We start from the raw sequence: 16,044 nt of genomic DNA, 5'->3' as shown, positions 1-16,044 counted from the left end.
ATTTCATTCATTGTGAAGTGTTAGGTCTCGGGGTAGAAAGTTTCTTGGCCTGTCATACTGGCTTCACTTTTTTTTTTTAACTTATCTTCAGTGTTGAGAGTATTACAGATGTCCCCTCTCCCCCACCCTTCCCCGCCTGCTCCCATCCCCTCCCCAGGCCTTCCCTGCGCTGGCTTCACATTTTTTATGTATGTGAATTGCACATTTTGTTATATTTTTGTTTTCTTGTGCCTGAAGTCTTCAGTCCACCTCAGAGGGTGTAGGGTTGTCTGTATAATGAAACTACTGTGAGTCCATCACCGAGGTGTGCGTGCTGTGCTGATGGAAGAGGTGATCTGCCAGTGCCTGCAGGAGGAAGCCCCGGACGACCTCTGCCATGATCTGAATGCCCCCTGGCCCCATACTCCCAGAAAATTAAAGTCGTCTTTAGCAGCACGGATTCAGTCCGCTCGCAAGGCAAGGGTTGGCTCAGTCTCTTACAAACACAGTTTAGCAGGATGTACTCATAAATGAAAAATGATCTGAGTGCTGTGGGTGGGGCCCTCGAGCTCAGGAGGTGAAGCCGGGAGGAGGGGACAGAGAATCGGCTCCCGAGTTAAGAAGCATGGGAGGCCGGCGGGTGTCGGAGCGCACACTGGCATGGCTTGCATTGCTGTTGATAGTTAGTAACCCAGGACGTTAAAGAACTGAACGGAGAAGGGAAATGAACCGCAACAAACTTTGGAGTCTGTCTGAGGGAAGAGGCTGTGAAGCACAGAGGAGAACACGCATCTGACCCGCTCGTGAAGCAGGTAGGAGGGAAGAAGACCTGAGAGGCGAAGAGAATCATCTCTCTGAACACCACTTGTCTTCCAAGAAGTGTGTGAGAAGCGAGTAGATGATATTGACATAGGAAACAGACTTAGCCTGAATTGTGCTATCGGTCCAAGCAGGAGTTGTTCTGTTACTAGTTTGGCTAAATGACAGTTACATTCTAGGGGTTGCTTTTTAAAAAAAGAAAAAAATCACCCCAAATCATGTCATGTTTAAATTGAAACTGACTTTAAATTTGGGGGTGATAAAGGAACTGCCGACATTGTTTTAGAGCAAACACTTTGAAGGTAGTCAGCCAGAAACTGATTTGAGGCTTGACCATTGCTATATTTTCCTACTCAGAGCCAGCACGGTGCTTTGCTCATTTCTGCTACTTTTGTAAGTAGATGTATAGCAGCTGTAAAATGTCCAGAACTGACGGGTCCAAGGTGAAGCCTGAATGACTAATGTTTTCTCCATTAAGGCAGGGAATTGCCAAGGAAAGTGTGGGTCCTGAATATTTGTTATGGGGAGTGGGGAGGGAAAGAGGGGCAGAGAGTCAGAAATGGTCACAGTGACACGTCATACTCAGCAGTAGAAAATAAACGAGGAGGGCCATGGATTGCAGCCACACGCGAGGATAATTCAGGCTGGTCTGTGGTTCCTGTGGTTCCTGTGGTTGTAGCTGAGTCTCAGAGCATCCTTGCCATGGTGGGGGCTCAGAATAAGAGAAGCAGAGCAGAATGAAGACCATCTCAAGCCTGGGTTTCTGAGCCATTTCCAGGCCTGGCTTCTGATCGGCGCCTGAATAATTTTGCATGGGTTTCCCCCTAATGAAGTGGTCAGAGTGTTGTTGAATGGAGCTAACATGGGTTAGGTCAGAAATGGCATGTGTGGTCAGAGTGACAGGAACATCAGAATTAGGTAGAGAACTTGATTTCAGTTAAATAGACCAGCCTGAATACTGGCGCTCTTGGATTTGAGCTTTTGAGAATGCCTGTTTGCCACAGGGGTGTGCCTGAGAAGGCAGAGGTGAGAGCTGCTTGCTTGGCGCTCATTGGGTGGCTGTTGTCCTCATGCTATGGTGGCCAAATCTTGTGGCTTTGTCTTTTAGGCCTGGAGGGCTGGGAGATGCCTGTGCTTAGTCAAGGCAGGCCTGTGTACTTTATTGCTAATCTCTCTCCTGTGTGTGTATGTGCGCAGGGGGGGGGGTGGGGGGGGAACAACAGCACCTCCTGTGGTCTTTAAAAAACTCTTGTTCTCACCTGCTGTCCACCTGTTGGGTAGGTTCCCTTTGTCTCCCATCCTTCACACTGTCTGTCCCAGGTGCTGTTTGCATTGGATTAAGCTGAGCTGGGGGATAGGCTCCTTTCCAGGGTCCACTCTGAAATCAGTCAGAAAACTATGGCCTGTGGGCCAAGTCCAGGTTGTCTCAACCTGTTTTTGTAGATCTTGGAGCTAAAAATGCATTTTATTTTATTTTATTATTTTTAAAATATATCTTTGTTGATTTCAGAGAGGAAGGTAGAGGGAAAGAGAGAGAGAAACATCAATGATGAGAGAGAATCATTGATTGGCTGCCTCCTGCATGTCCCCCACTGGGAATCGAGCCCACAACCCGGGTATGTGCCCCTGACCGGAATCAAATCTGGAACCCTTCAGTCCGCAGACTGACGCTCTATCCATTGAGCCAAACCATCTAGGGCTAAGAATTCATTTTACATTTTAAAACATTGAAGAAACAAAGAATACAGGACACAGCCAGATATGGCCTGCAAAGCCTAAAACATTTACTATCTGAGCCTTTAGAGAAAATAGCTGCCAACCCCTGGTTAACATCACTCATGAGCTGTGGGATCCGTGGGCTGATGCAACTCATTGAGTCCTTCACAGTTGAATGGGCTATTATTTTGGAAAATTATTTTAGTTACTCAGTCTGTGTTAAATAGCATTATCCAGAAGGGTAGATTTTGGGGCAAGGAAGTTGAAGATTTTCTGCAAGGTCTGAACAATGGACATGAACTCTGGGTCTATGGTTAGATCTTCACCCACCCCCCCCCCCCGCCCCCATGCCCCCTCATTGGTGCAGCTGCTCATGAAGATACCTATGAGACACACCCATGTTGACCATGTCCCCTGCTGAGAGAACCTGATGGGGACCAACACTCTGCTAACTCACACAAAAGTGATTTACTTCCTTCTTTCTCTTGAGAACTGTCTCTGGCCAGACTTCTACAATTTACGTGGTTTGGTGTTGCCACTTTGAAAAAAAATAAGAGAGAGAGAGTGTTAAGTGGATATCATGTTTTCTCATATTTAGAACAGTTTCTTTATTGCTGTCTAACAAAGCTTACTGTAGACCCGCCAGCCTTCCCCCAGAACATGTCATTCTCTGCGAGCCAGCACAGTATGCTGGCCTGGACATGGAGCTGGCTTCTGTAAGAAGCTATAGTCTGTTGCGGAAATACAGGAAAGTTTTCACAAAAACATTACAGTTTAAGAAGAAAAATAAAATAGCTGGCATAGTTTTTCCCCCACAGGACAGTTCCGTCATCTATCCTCCTGTATTTGCAAATTAGATGCTTTCAGTGGAGAAGAATGGGGGTGGGGCCTAGTTTGACGGATGGAAACAAGTGAGGAGGGGTGAAGCTATGTTCAGCGTGGTGCCCATGGGAGCTGGCACCTGGAAACAAGATGGCAGCAACACACTTGACCTGTCGATGTCAGCTGTAAGGGCGGGTCCTTTCATCCACCTCCTGAGCCAGGCAGCACCTTTGTCTGTATTTGGAAAGGGGGTTGGCTCTGAGTTTAGAGATTAAGCAACCTGCTATTCCTGTATGCACTGGAATTTCAGACACCCTCAGAAACCTGATTTGCGTAACTGCTGGAACTCAACTGGAAACCAAGCCAATGGAGGCCTGGACTCGGCAAGTGATGGGCAGTTAGAAATCTCAACATGTGAGGGGATGTGTCAAGATTGCCCAAGAGGGTGTGGTGCTGCTGTGTGGCCCGGCTCCATGGGCAGGCTCTGGGGTGAAGAGTCATGTTGGGTTCCCAGAAGGCCATGGTCAGAGGATGAGTAAGTGCTTTCTCTGCATGCACTTACTCTCGAACCACCTGGTATTTCAAGGTAGCAAGAGGGACCTGTTCACTTCTGAAGCGTGCGCCCAAGCTGGCTCATGAAAAGACAGAGCAGTCAGGCAGGCAAAGTCTTATCATGAGCTAAAGTGGAAGACAAGCTGTAAACTTAGCCCTTACTTAGCCCACGTATTTATAGAATGCTGGGAAGGCAGAGTGTTCTCAGAGTTGGAGCACCTGCCCCCGCCCTTTGGCTATCTGAATAGGGCTGGAGTTTGACCTCTTGTATCAGCTTTGTCCTGATGGTGAATAGGATAGAAGATTGAGCTAGATGTGTTCATATGTGTGTAAACCTAGAGAAGAGGAACAGCTGAGCACAAAGAAGTTACGATTCTGAGTTACAAAGAGAAAACTTGAGACCTTTTCCATAAAAGAGGGTCAATAACTTCTGCCCCTCTTAAGAACTTCTGTAGGCAACGCACCCTCTCACTTCCAGACCCGGTTTCTATACATTTCCTGCAGTGGGATCAGAGGCTTTTGCACAAAATCCCTCTCACGCTGGAGGTCCCTGTGGAGCTCTGTCTCTTCCTTAGAAAAGATGAGAGCATTCCTCCTCCATTGACATGCACCTGTTCGGCTTAGCAGGAGAAGCTGATTGGGCTCCACTAGGAGACGTTTCCATGGCTTTGCTGTCCCTGTGGGCACATCGGCCCCGTGTGGCCTTGGTTTGTGAAATCCAGGTGTGCGTTGTGTGCAGCCACACTATGACTCCACAGGGCACGATGTGAGCGTATGGTCTTGGCTTAGATATAAGGTCCCTCTACAGTGAGTCAGACCAGAACAGCAATTGACCAGGGTCTCTGGGTCTGCCTCCCTTTTTATCATCCGTTCCTGAAGAAGCGCCCCACCTATGTTTCACATGCACCAGAGGGAATCCACACTCTGAGGGACCAAAAGCGACTCCTTTGGTCAAAGACAAGGCTCCCCCCACAGTTGTGTTGTTTGTAATTTTGAGGTTTGGAGGCTATCAGGTTGGCTTAGAGCAAGACACACTTGGACCATCTTTTTTTGCCTTTCTCATTTCCACACTATTTTTCTCCCTACATTAGAAAATGGAAACCAAGTTGGAAGTTGGCAGTGAAGGGCAAGTCTGAGAAAGGGCCACCGGGGCCCTTGAGAATCAGTTCCGTTAAAAGGCCTCTATTTCAGTGAGACTCCTCAGGCTTCGGTGCAAAACAACAGTTACACATTGCTTCCTTACAGAGTAGATAGGTGGCCTTATGTTTATCTAGTATATTTCTCCAGGCCTTGCCCTTTTAATAAAAACTGATATATTTTTATGAGCTCTCCTCCCTACCCCTCCAAAAAAAAGTGGTCCTGCAGTGAACAATTTAGAATTCCCACCGAAATCAGAACATAAATGGAAGTGCCCTGAGTGGGGGGGTGGGGGCCAGGGCAACTCAAATGCACCATCCCTGCCCTTCATTTGAAAGGCATGAGTCTCGGGCCTCATCATGGTGCTCTCCATGGGACAGAAACTTTTTAATTTGCCTTTGCTGCTGTTTCCGCCCCGTTGGCAAAGTGTTTTTCTTTTCTCCTACTGGCTGGCTCTACCAGCAAGAGGGTCTGTCTTCCAAGGAGCCCCTGTCAACTTCACCTTGCAGCACTTTGACTTAAACTCCCAAACGGCTGCCTGTGGGGTAGAGGGTTGCCTGTTGGCAGTAAGCTGCTGGCTTTGGAAAACATCACAGGTATTTTATTATAACAGATGCAAGACAGTGTTGGCAGGGGAGCAATCCAGTCCTGGAAGGGAAACAGAAAATCACCTCTGAGCACTGCAGGGAAGAAAGTGGCAGAAATGAGGGCTGCAGTTGGGGTTTGCAAAGCTGAGTCCGTTGCACAACTCTTTTTACAGGCTAGAACTTGCTTGACTTCAGTTTCTCCCTCAAGTGAGTCAAGGAATGTGAAAGAGAATGGAGCGCCAGAGCTGAGCCGAGCGGTATACCTGGAGACATCCTGGTGTGTGAAGGTTTTATTGGGTTCCCAGTGGCCAGCCAAACTTTGCGTGGTGGACAGCGTGTTGGTTTCCTGATGCCAAGGCATCAGACATTCTTATGTCTATAACTAATTACACATTCTTAACGAGTTTCTTACCGTAACAAAAATTGAACACCTCACCTTAACAGTGAGTGGAGTTAGTTATTTCCAGTCTCACTAGAAGGAACGTTAGTCGTCCCTATGGTGTTCTGAAGACTTAATTAATGACATTGTTCCCACTAGGATTTCAGAATAGGGAGAGGCGACGATATCAGTTTTAGTGTTTTTATTTGTTTGTTTGTTTGTTACTGTGGGTTCTTCATCTTCAGCAGCAACTGGCGTCTAAAACCTACACAGTCTTGAAGCAGAGCTATCAAACATTCCATATAGTCAGCCCCCTTTTAGGGCCAGTGATAGTGAATAACACTGTGCTGGTTTTTAAAATAAATTTTACTCTGATAGGATTTGCTGTGATAGACTCTTGCTATCCACAGATTGACCCTCGAATCGATGAGGTTTCCTGGGCTTCCAGCCTATTTTCTTTCTTGCGATCGTGGCTTAGATTACCAGGCCCTGAACCGGGATAGGTGGAGAACCAGATACAGATAATGCAACTAACTCATCACAGGCTGTTCAGACTGCAGGGTTCGGACATCCTTTCCCGATGCGCACACCTGGGTAAGGAAATGCTAAGCATGAGCAATGCGTGTGTTAGTGAGGGAGGAGGGTGGCGAGCTGAAATTAATGTGCGGTGCTCGCAGGGGCCTGGAGACGTGGCTGTTTTTGAGCAAAATTCTCTCTGTAACACTGTGTCTCACATTTGTAGGTCTTTCTTCTCTTTGGTAAACACGTGGCCCGAACGTGTTCCCTTGATCTGTTTTCGTTAGAGGAGTGCCTTGCTGTGTAGTAGCCCCTTTGCAGCCAGAGTTCAAACCAGGTGCCAGGTGAGCTCCCGAGGCTGGTGTGCTTGATTCCATTGTGCCTTCAGGGCACTTGGGTTGAGTGTGAGGAGAAAACAGCCCGCAGAGCAGCGTGGGGGCCTTGGATCTACAGTTTTGAAATTCAGGGACAAATCGATTTTGGCATTTTTCTGAAAATGGATCTTATTTTGAGAACCACAGTTGACATGGCTGTGGGAACTGTTGCTTATTCTTGGCAAGAAAACTACCTCGAAAAGGTGCTTATGATCCAAGAGGCAGGGAGCCTGCCCCGGACTCCGGCAGGGCAGAGGGAGCCTTTCAGAACACAGTGTCAGTGATTTATATTAAACCCACACTCATCTGGAAGTGCCTGTGCACACAGAGCAGTCAGCTTCCTGCGAAATGGGATTGTTTTCGTTACTCTTGGTGATGGGATTCAGAATGTAGCCTGGCGTGTCTGTTTCCAAAACACTTAGACCCCAGCCTTCGGGATTCGATCAGAAGCACTTATTAAACATCTAAGTGCTTAGCTCTGTGGTAGGAACTTGTGTGGAAGCCAGCTGACATAAGCCGAAAAGGCAAATGCGGTAGCTCTTGGAGAAGGAAATGATTCGACCCAACAAAGGAACAGAGAAAACCTGTCTTCAAGGCTACCCGTTTGACATTTATTTACATCTTTATTTACCAAGAGAAAAATATTTATCCAGGACAGCAGGGTTTAGACTAACCTGTGCAGCACCTGGGGATCTTGGTAAAATGCAGATTCCTATGCGGTGGGTCTGGGTTGGGGCCTGAGGTTTCCGTGTCTCTAACAGATTCACAGTGGCCACGCAGTAGTCCCACAGCAAACCAAGTAAATGCCTGTTTTCCAAACTCGCTTCCAGTCATTGTAATCCATCTTACTTGTAGGAAATGGCTTAACTATGGTAACGCTTGGTAGTGGCAAGAGATGTCCCAGGAGAGGGAAAGAGAGAGAATCTCAAAAGACAAGCAAACCTCACCTGCTTCAGTGTCCTGTGCTGCAGAGCCCGGAGTAACTGCCAGGCCTGGGAGAGGCTGCCAGGGGGAAGGGCACGGTAACAGCCTCTGGGGTGGCTCTGCCGTGGGAATGCCTTGCCAGGAAGCAGTTGCAGCTGCAGCCCTGGTTGCGGCCAGGTGCACTGGGAGCCGCGGCACAGCTGCCCGCCTGCCGCCGCCTGGGTTCACCATCTGATCCCTGCACACACCTCGTGACCACATGCTCTGCTCCGAGGAGCTCAGCGTGTGGCGCCCTCCTTCCCCCAGGGGTGATTTATTAAGGGTGTCTTTAGATGATGCTAGTTGTATATCACTGTAAGACTTCCATGCACATTTGCAAATTAGAGGAAGGGCCCTTGGCAGGAGTCTGAGAGGAAAACGTCACTGCGCCGCCGAGGCCCAAGCAGCTGTCTTCAGTGACCACAGCGCCCCCAGTTCTCACCTGCTGTCTCCGCAGGGTGTGCTGCGGGCCTTGGTCAGCCTCCTCTGCCGCACAGGTAGCTGGTGGCTTCCTAGGGTCGCCACAGAGGTCCGGAAATCCAATTCTGTGTAGGTACCAGAGGGGACTGATGTGCTGCTCCCGGGAGACTGACATCCAAAAGCCATTTACTGCCTGACCTGCATAGCTCAGTGGTTGAGCATCGACCTATAACCAGGAGGTCATGGTTTGATTCCTGGTCCGGGCACATGCCTGGGTTGCAGGTTCAATCCCCAGTGGGGGACGTGCAGGAGACAGTCAATCAATAATTACCCCGCATCGTTGATGTTTCTATGTCTCTCTCCCTCTCCCTCTCTGAAATCAATAAAAAAAATTTTTTTAAGCCAGTTTACTAATCCCTAGTGAAGGAAGGACCCTTCCGGTGATTAAATATGTGACTGCCATCTTTGTTTGTTGTTTGTTTTTGCCATCTTAGCCCGAGCTTCTCAGGAGAGAGGTAGTTGAGTATGAGGACTCAATATGGAACAAGTCGCAGGAATGTTCCAGACACCCAGACTCGGGGTTTTCCCTCATGCCATTCCCTCATGCTCTGGGCTTGGCCTTAACTAGAGCCCCCCAAGACCATTCCTGCCCTCACCCCGATTTCTTTTCCCTGATCCCTTCCTCCACCGAAGTGACCCCCCAGATGTTCAGTTTCAGCTTCCATATTTCCAGGCCCTTCCAGCCTGAAACCTCACCTGTCCTCCTGGACTGGATCCAGGTGCTTCCGGGCCTCCTTGCCCACCTGCCCATTCATGCATTGTCTCTGGGGGGACTGTGTGGTGGGGCGGGTTGTGGGAGGTGGGGGTAGCAGATGAGGCTTCTGTAGGAGAAAAGTCATTACAGGGTGACTCTCTTACTATTTCTAACTCTCTTTATTATTTTTTTTCTTCTTTTAACTCTTTCTTACTATTTCTACTTTCTGGGCCAATTCCCCGTAACCCCAGCCGTGGTGATCTCAGCTTTGAAGAAACATAGATGACACCTTGGGACTGGGAGAGTTCTTCCTGAAAAACATGCTGTTTCATACCAGTCTCCCCAAGAAGACTCCCTACTGATCACTGACGCCCCTGGTTTCCAAGAGGCATTTCATAAAGTGCAGAGTGCAGGGCCCCCAGCCCCAGTTCCGGGAGAGGGCCTAGCGTTGTGCATGTACAGCATTCCACAGGAGTTGAGGGATCCCTCTGATGGGCGCCACCCTCTGCAGAATGCTTTTGTGTCACTGCTGTCCTGTCCCCAGTGGGCAGAGGTGATTGGGGACCTGTTTTAGTTGTTATTTATACTTTCCTTTTTTTGCTTAAATTATGTATGTAATAATGGTGTGTCACCTTGCAAAATAGTCTCTCTCTTCTTCCTCTTCAAATAAAAGGCTCCCAAATTATCCTTATATTCAGCCAAATCTGAACCCCCCCTCCCCACCCCCCCCTTATAGACCTGTTATCTCAGACCCAGAGCCTCATTTTATGGAAACAGGTTTCATGGCTGAACTGACATCAGGGGATGCCATCTGGGTTCCTGTATGGAGGCCACACCCAATACAGACCCGCTGCTTCTCAGGGGCCTTGTTTCTGGGGTATCACATTAGAGGAACAGTAATCAAATGCCCAGATATGTGGGATGTGGACCACATTTAACCCAAACATTGTCCCCAGTTCTAGCACTAAAAATGTCATCCTGTGGAAGCCATCCTGATGCTTCCACAGAGGACAGTTGAGGCCCCTGGAATGCACAGGGGTCCCCCCCACCTCTTCATTAGACCTCTTCATCCTTCAGTACCTCATCTTCCCCATCTGGAAAATGAGGATAATTCTGCCTGTGCTACCTCCCTTACAAAATTGTTGTGAAAATCAAAACAACATATGTGGACGGCTTGGGGGGGCGGGGGGAATGCAAAGAATTATATGATCTTAAGGTGGTCTCCTCATCACCAGTATTTTTCTGTTGCCCCCAAAGACTTTACATTTCTGCTGAGTGGTGCCAAATAGATAGAAGAAATGCCTTTTTCTGTTGTAACCCAATGAAAGGCTTGCTTTGGTGAGGAGGGGAGGAAGAATGAGGATTCCCATAGAAATATATCACTTCTGAATTTCCTGATTAAAGTAGCTCTAATGGCCCATTAGTGAATCATTTCACACCCCATGCCCTTTTTCATGGCCACTTTCCAGCTGTGCTCTAGAGCCAGGAATCTTTTGGGTGAGCGCGTCGGTACATGTAAGTCGCAGGATGTTCTTCCGTCTGCTCGAAGGCAAGGACTGTCTTTCCTGCTGCTCCAAGGAGTGAAAGTGCTTCAAGATTTGTCATTTTGAGGATGAGTTCCAACCTTGTGTTCCAGACTAGATTAACACAGACAGATTTTAATATTCGTAAAAAGTCCCTGCAGCTGTTCCAAAAGAGAGATATCCCTAGAATGGACGGAGCTTCACTTTTCTCCCCAAGAAATGGCACTGCTTAAGAATGAGAGAACTTGGTCCATGGTAATTAACCTAATGATATTGAACACCACATATGTCTCTCTAGAGTTGCTTGAAGAAAACGTATGGACTTGGAGAGACAGGGTGTAAATACAATGAAATTTGAAAGAAAATATACGAACTTAATTCTAATGAAAGAAATATGTAATTTAATGACATGATATAGATGGCTTGTGTTTACTAGAGAACTCTGAGATCAGACAATTCTATGAAAATCCTAGGCTGGAATGGATGGGAAAGAGTTCATGAGAGAGGCCATTCCTAAATTGGACCTTGATACATAAGTCGGGTCTGTGTAGGCAGAGAGAATGGGAAGAGCATTCCCAGAGGGTGAAAGTACACAGTAGAAGTATGGGGGTGTGACAGGGCTGTGTGGATTTTGTAGGAGGAGCCATGTGCCAACAAAGAGAAGAGCGAGAGGTGAGATTTACCCTGTAGATACTTGTACGTTGGTCATATTTGGTCTGAAACAGAGGAAATTGAAAAGACTTTAGTAATATAGATAAATTGTGCTAAGTGGTTCAAGTCATTTTAATTTGCTTAGGAGCCCAAATGTCAGACTAAGAGTCTGCATTAGAGTTACCTAGAAAACTTCAGGGCTAAAAAAATAAAAAATGCCAGCTTCTATCACCACCACCATCAACCCTGACTTAGTTTTTCACAGTCTTGGAAGCACTCAGGGTAGGGGTAAAAGTAGAGTAGAGAACCTAATTTATTTATTTTTTTTAAACTCACACAGTTTTCCATATACAAAATTAGGGACTGTGTAATTTTTAAAGAGTTTCATCCTCATGTTTGACAAGAAGATAATGCAAAGTAGCTCTTAAAACCTCCATTTCCCAATATGTGTGATCCTAACAGGATTTTGAAGTGGTAAACAACAGAATTCTGGCACATTTAAGCAGAAAAGAAATTTAGTGACATAATATTGGGTGGCTCACCGGAGCCAATGGAAGTGAGATCTGAGCTTGAGAGAATGGGCAAGAACCAAGAACACATCCAAGACCATGGTACAGAGTCTCCTTAGCATACTACCACCATTACTAGACTCCTGGGACGAGCCTCTGTCTGCCCCTGAGTCTTCACATCACTTCTTCATGATCCAGAGAACCAGGCAAGAGCCTCCGGTGGGCCAGGTCTAAGGCACATGCCAGTGGACTGGTATCTGGGAGTGGGGGCAGAATAAATGTCCCTTCTTCACCACCTCGCATAGAATGGGAGCGTCTCCCAAATCCAAAGGATGATCAGGTGCTGGATAGCCACACAGACGTTCATCTCCCCTTCTACGCAGGCAAAGGAAGTGGAGTTGGTCCCCTCTTTCTCCACCATCTTTCCGTATGGCCACATCTTTCTCTTTCCCTATTGATGGATGGAGGAGGGTATGGGAAGACAGGATGAGGGTTTGGTTTGCAAGGGTATTTTATCATTAAATGATGATGATAAGTTTATTGAGGTATAATTTGCTTACACTCTTTAACATAATAAATTCTCCCCAATTTCAGAAGAAAAGATTAAAGGGAGTATACTTGTAAGTACAAAATTGAAACATTATGCTAACATAAGAAAGACCTTTCTAGATGTATCAGTCTATAAATTCTGACAAACACAAGTCATGTGAGTTACCACCGTACTCAAGATGAAGAACCATTCCATCCCCCTTAAAAGTGCTCTTTTGTAGTCAAACCCCCTCACCTCCAGCTTCTGGCAATCACTGATATGTTCTATTGCTTTGCCTTTTCCAGATGGCATATAAATAGAATCACATTGTGTGTAGCCATTTTAGTCTAACGTCTTTCACTTAGCATAATGCATTTGAAAGCCTATGTTATTACATGTATCAATAGTCCATTCTTTTTAAAACAATATTTTTATTATTTCAGATAGGAATGGAGAGGAAGAGAGAGAGATAGAAACATCTTTTAAAAAATACTTTTATTGATTTCAGAGAGGAAGGGAGAGGGAGAGAGAGTGATCTCAGAGAGGAAGGGAGAGGGAGAGAGAGATAGAAACATCAATGAGAGAGAATCATTGATCACCTGCCTCCTGCACACCCCACAGTGGGGATCGAGCGTGCAAACTGGGCATATGCCCTGACCTGGAATTGAACCGTGACCTCCTGGTTCATAGGTCGATGTTCAACCACTGAGCTACGCCAGCTGGGCCATTCCTTTCCATTGCTGAGTAGTATTCCATTGTATGAATGTGGCACAGTTGGTTTTTCCATTCACTCCTTGAATGTGCTGTTACATCTGATGTTATAGGTCTGTGTAACATCTCTTGAAAGAGGCTTTCGTCTGTTGGACAGAGAAATTGGTGCTCTTGTGTATGATCGCTACCCTTTAGTCATACTCTGTTGCTATCTTTATATCTCATGAAGTCTGGAAAAAATATGCAAAGTAGAGTATTTGCACAGAAAATGTGTATTTTCTTTTTTTTTTCTTTTTGTTTTTGCCCGCAAGCATCATCACTAGATTTTTGTCTGTTTTGAATACAGGTCTTGTTTCTGTCTCTCATTGCACTTTGAAACAAGTTTAAACATTTCTTGTTTTTTGTTTGTTGTTGTTTTTTTTCTTTAAAGAAAAGTCTGGTCAAGCATCTCTAAAGGAACTTTGTTACTGTCCTAATATTATGACTTCTCCATTGAATTGTAATTATTACATAAACTAGGATGCCAGGATTTTAAAATCTCTTTTAAAGTACTGTTTTCAGTTTAAAATTGGATTTGTTCCACTAAATGTCTACGGTAATAATTTTGTGATAGCTATGCCAAGAGATCTATAGTTATTTCATAAACACTGCACTCTGAAATACAGGTTGGAATGGAGGAGAGGGTGATTTGAAATAATTACGTGATAGGAATGTCTGAATTTGTAACCTCTGTACACCTTTGATTTATGATTTGGTAAGACATAACTTTCAAATAAAACCTTCTTGAATTTCATAACCTCAGTTGAAACTGTGGGGTACTGATTACAGTGTTGAGATTTTTTTCTCAAATTTCAAAGCTGACCACTAGGGCTGGCTAGGTGAATTAGTTGTTTGCATTTTAATGGGGGCGATCTTAGCTTATATCACAACCACAGTTCTTGAACTTAGCAAATGGCCTCTGCAGACAGTCCTTAAAGATAATAGATTCTGGTATCGCCCTGCTTTATTTATAAATAAATGCAGTTTCCATAAAAATCTGAAAAAAATGTATTTTGGAACCTTGATCAGATGAACTAAAGTTTGTATGAAAGTGAGTAAATATAGCTAAGAGATTTTTGGAAAAAATAGAACAATGAGGAGCATTGTTTACCACCTAGCAAACTGTGCTTTAAAGCTATAGTAATTCAACCAGTATGGCACAGGAATTGACAAGTAGACCAGTGGAACAGAGTAGGGAATCCCAAATAGGTCCATACATGTCCGGAAATTGGGTGTATGAAAAGGAGACATTACAAAACTGGAGGATAAATGACAGTCTGTTTAGTGAATTTTATCAAAATAGCTAAAACTTTTTAGAGAAGAATATAAAGTTAGGTCCTGCCCTTAAATACATAAATATATTTCGGGTGGGATAAAGAGCTAAACATAAAACTGAAATCTGTGAATGTATTCAAAGAAAACAGACTATTATCTAGGGTGGGGAAGCTCCAACACTGTAAATTCAGGAAGTCAGGAGAAAAAGAAACGGTAAACTTACAGAAGACAATACACAGGTAAAAGTTGAAAGTGTATGAAGAAGTGATTTTCACAGTTTACTCAATAGACTTCACCATACGAGCTTTCTGTAAGAATGTAGTCACGAATTGCATAGTTTTCTCTATGTGGTTAACATAGCATGTGGGCCATGACAGACACACATATAAATTCTAGTAGCTACTATTGCTTTTAAACCCTTTCCTCACAGTGATTCACATTGTGGCTTCATGTGTAAATGTGTGTTGTTTTTTTAAATTCTCTTATGTTTTGAAAATCAGGATTCCATTCTGTTGTTAAATGCATAGTGACTGTTGGCTAGAAATACGCTACACTCTGGGGTAGAACATGGGGGAGGCAGGGACAAGGGGTTGCAGAAGGACTGTGAACCCGCTTTAAGGTACACACGGTCTTGTTGATTGGCATGGCATACACATGAAAACCACTATTGGCTAATCCAGTGGTTCTCAACCTGTGGGTCGCTACCACTTTGGTGGTCGAACGACCCTTCCTCAGGGCTCACCTAAGACCATCCTGCATATCACATATTTACATTACGATTCATAACAGTAGCAACATTACAGTTATGAAGTAGCAACGAAAATAATTTTATGGTTGGGTCACAACATGAGGAACTGTATTTAAAGGGCCAGAAGGTTGAGAGCCACTGGGCTAATCTAATCACCAAGTGCCAAGTCAGGTGTGATCAGTCTGTGGCCAGGTTCTGGAGGATGCCCAAGACCTGTATCCTGTGGAACTTCTAGAGAGGACCTGCCTCTCCGATGGTTTGGGGCGGGGAGGGGGTGGAAGGAGTCCAGGTGGGTCCTGAAGCTTCTTCATCTCCATTCCTAAATGTTATCCCTTGTACAATGGAGCCAGTCACATCTCCCTTCCCTACCTCTCAAGTTTGCAGTGGTCATATAGTGGTCATACTTCTACTAATAGTGACCCTCGTGAGACGTAAGGACATATACCGAAGTGAGGTAGTGTTAATAATAGTAACAGGGCACTAAACTGTCCTGTCTAATGTTAACCCCGAAGTCCTGAGGGCCTTTATCCCTCCACAGATTCACTTTCCCAAGCACTGCTCTCTTGACCTCTCCCCTCCATACGAGGCTGTGAATCCTTACACAGTGATGTTCGGAGTAGCAAATAGGGAAAATAGCCCTGTGAGATGAAGGCACCCATTAGAAAGGGGGGCATTTCTTAGGGAAGGTATGAATGGGGGCTCCTCCCTTCACAGGAATTTTTAGGTGGGGTCTGAGCAATGCAAATGACTTGTCTTTTTTTTTTAATCTACTTATTTGTAATTATAATTCACATACAGTACTATATTAGTTTTAGGTGTACAACACAGTGATTCAATATTTGTATACCTGAGGCATACAATAAATCTGGTAACCATCTGTCACCGTACATAGTTATTACCATGTTATTAACTCTGTTCCCTAAGCTTCCCGTGACTTGTTTTATAACTGGAAGTTTGTACTTCTTAATCCCCTTCCCCTTTTCCACCCCTTCCTCCACCCCCTTTCCCTCCTGCAACCGTCAGTTCTCTGTATCTATGAGT

At 45.4% G+C, this 16,044-nt stretch overlaps 1 protein-coding gene across 10 annotated transcripts in view; it reads left to right on the top strand.

Moving 5' to 3' along the window:
- Positions 1-16,044, top strand: part of PDZD2 (PDZ domain containing 2) — a 327,541-nt gene that overhangs the window by 211,727 nt on the left and 99,770 nt on the right. Inside the window, exons 1-2 of one of the 10 annotated variants that reach the window (XM_059694711.1) lie at positions 184-791; positions 2,882-5,889. The exons of 7 other annotated variants lie outside the window; for them this stretch is intronic. In XM_059694711.1, coding sequence (XP_059550694.1) covers positions 5,639-5,889 — 251 coding nt within the window. In that variant the 5' untranslated portion in view covers positions 184-791; positions 2,882-5,638. Of the gene's footprint in view, positions 1-183; positions 859-2,881; positions 5,890-16,044 lie in introns of those variants that run through there. 2 more of the 10 variants (XM_059694713.1, XM_059694716.1) reach the window with 2 other exon arrangements.

Source organism: Myotis daubentonii, chromosome 4, assembly GCF_963259705.1.
Source record: "Myotis daubentonii chromosome 4, mMyoDau2.1, whole genome shotgun sequence".
Taxonomy (NCBI): Eukaryota; Metazoa; Chordata; class Mammalia; order Chiroptera; family Vespertilionidae; genus Myotis; species Myotis daubentonii.
This window is presented reverse-complemented; position numbering and strand designations above follow the sequence as displayed.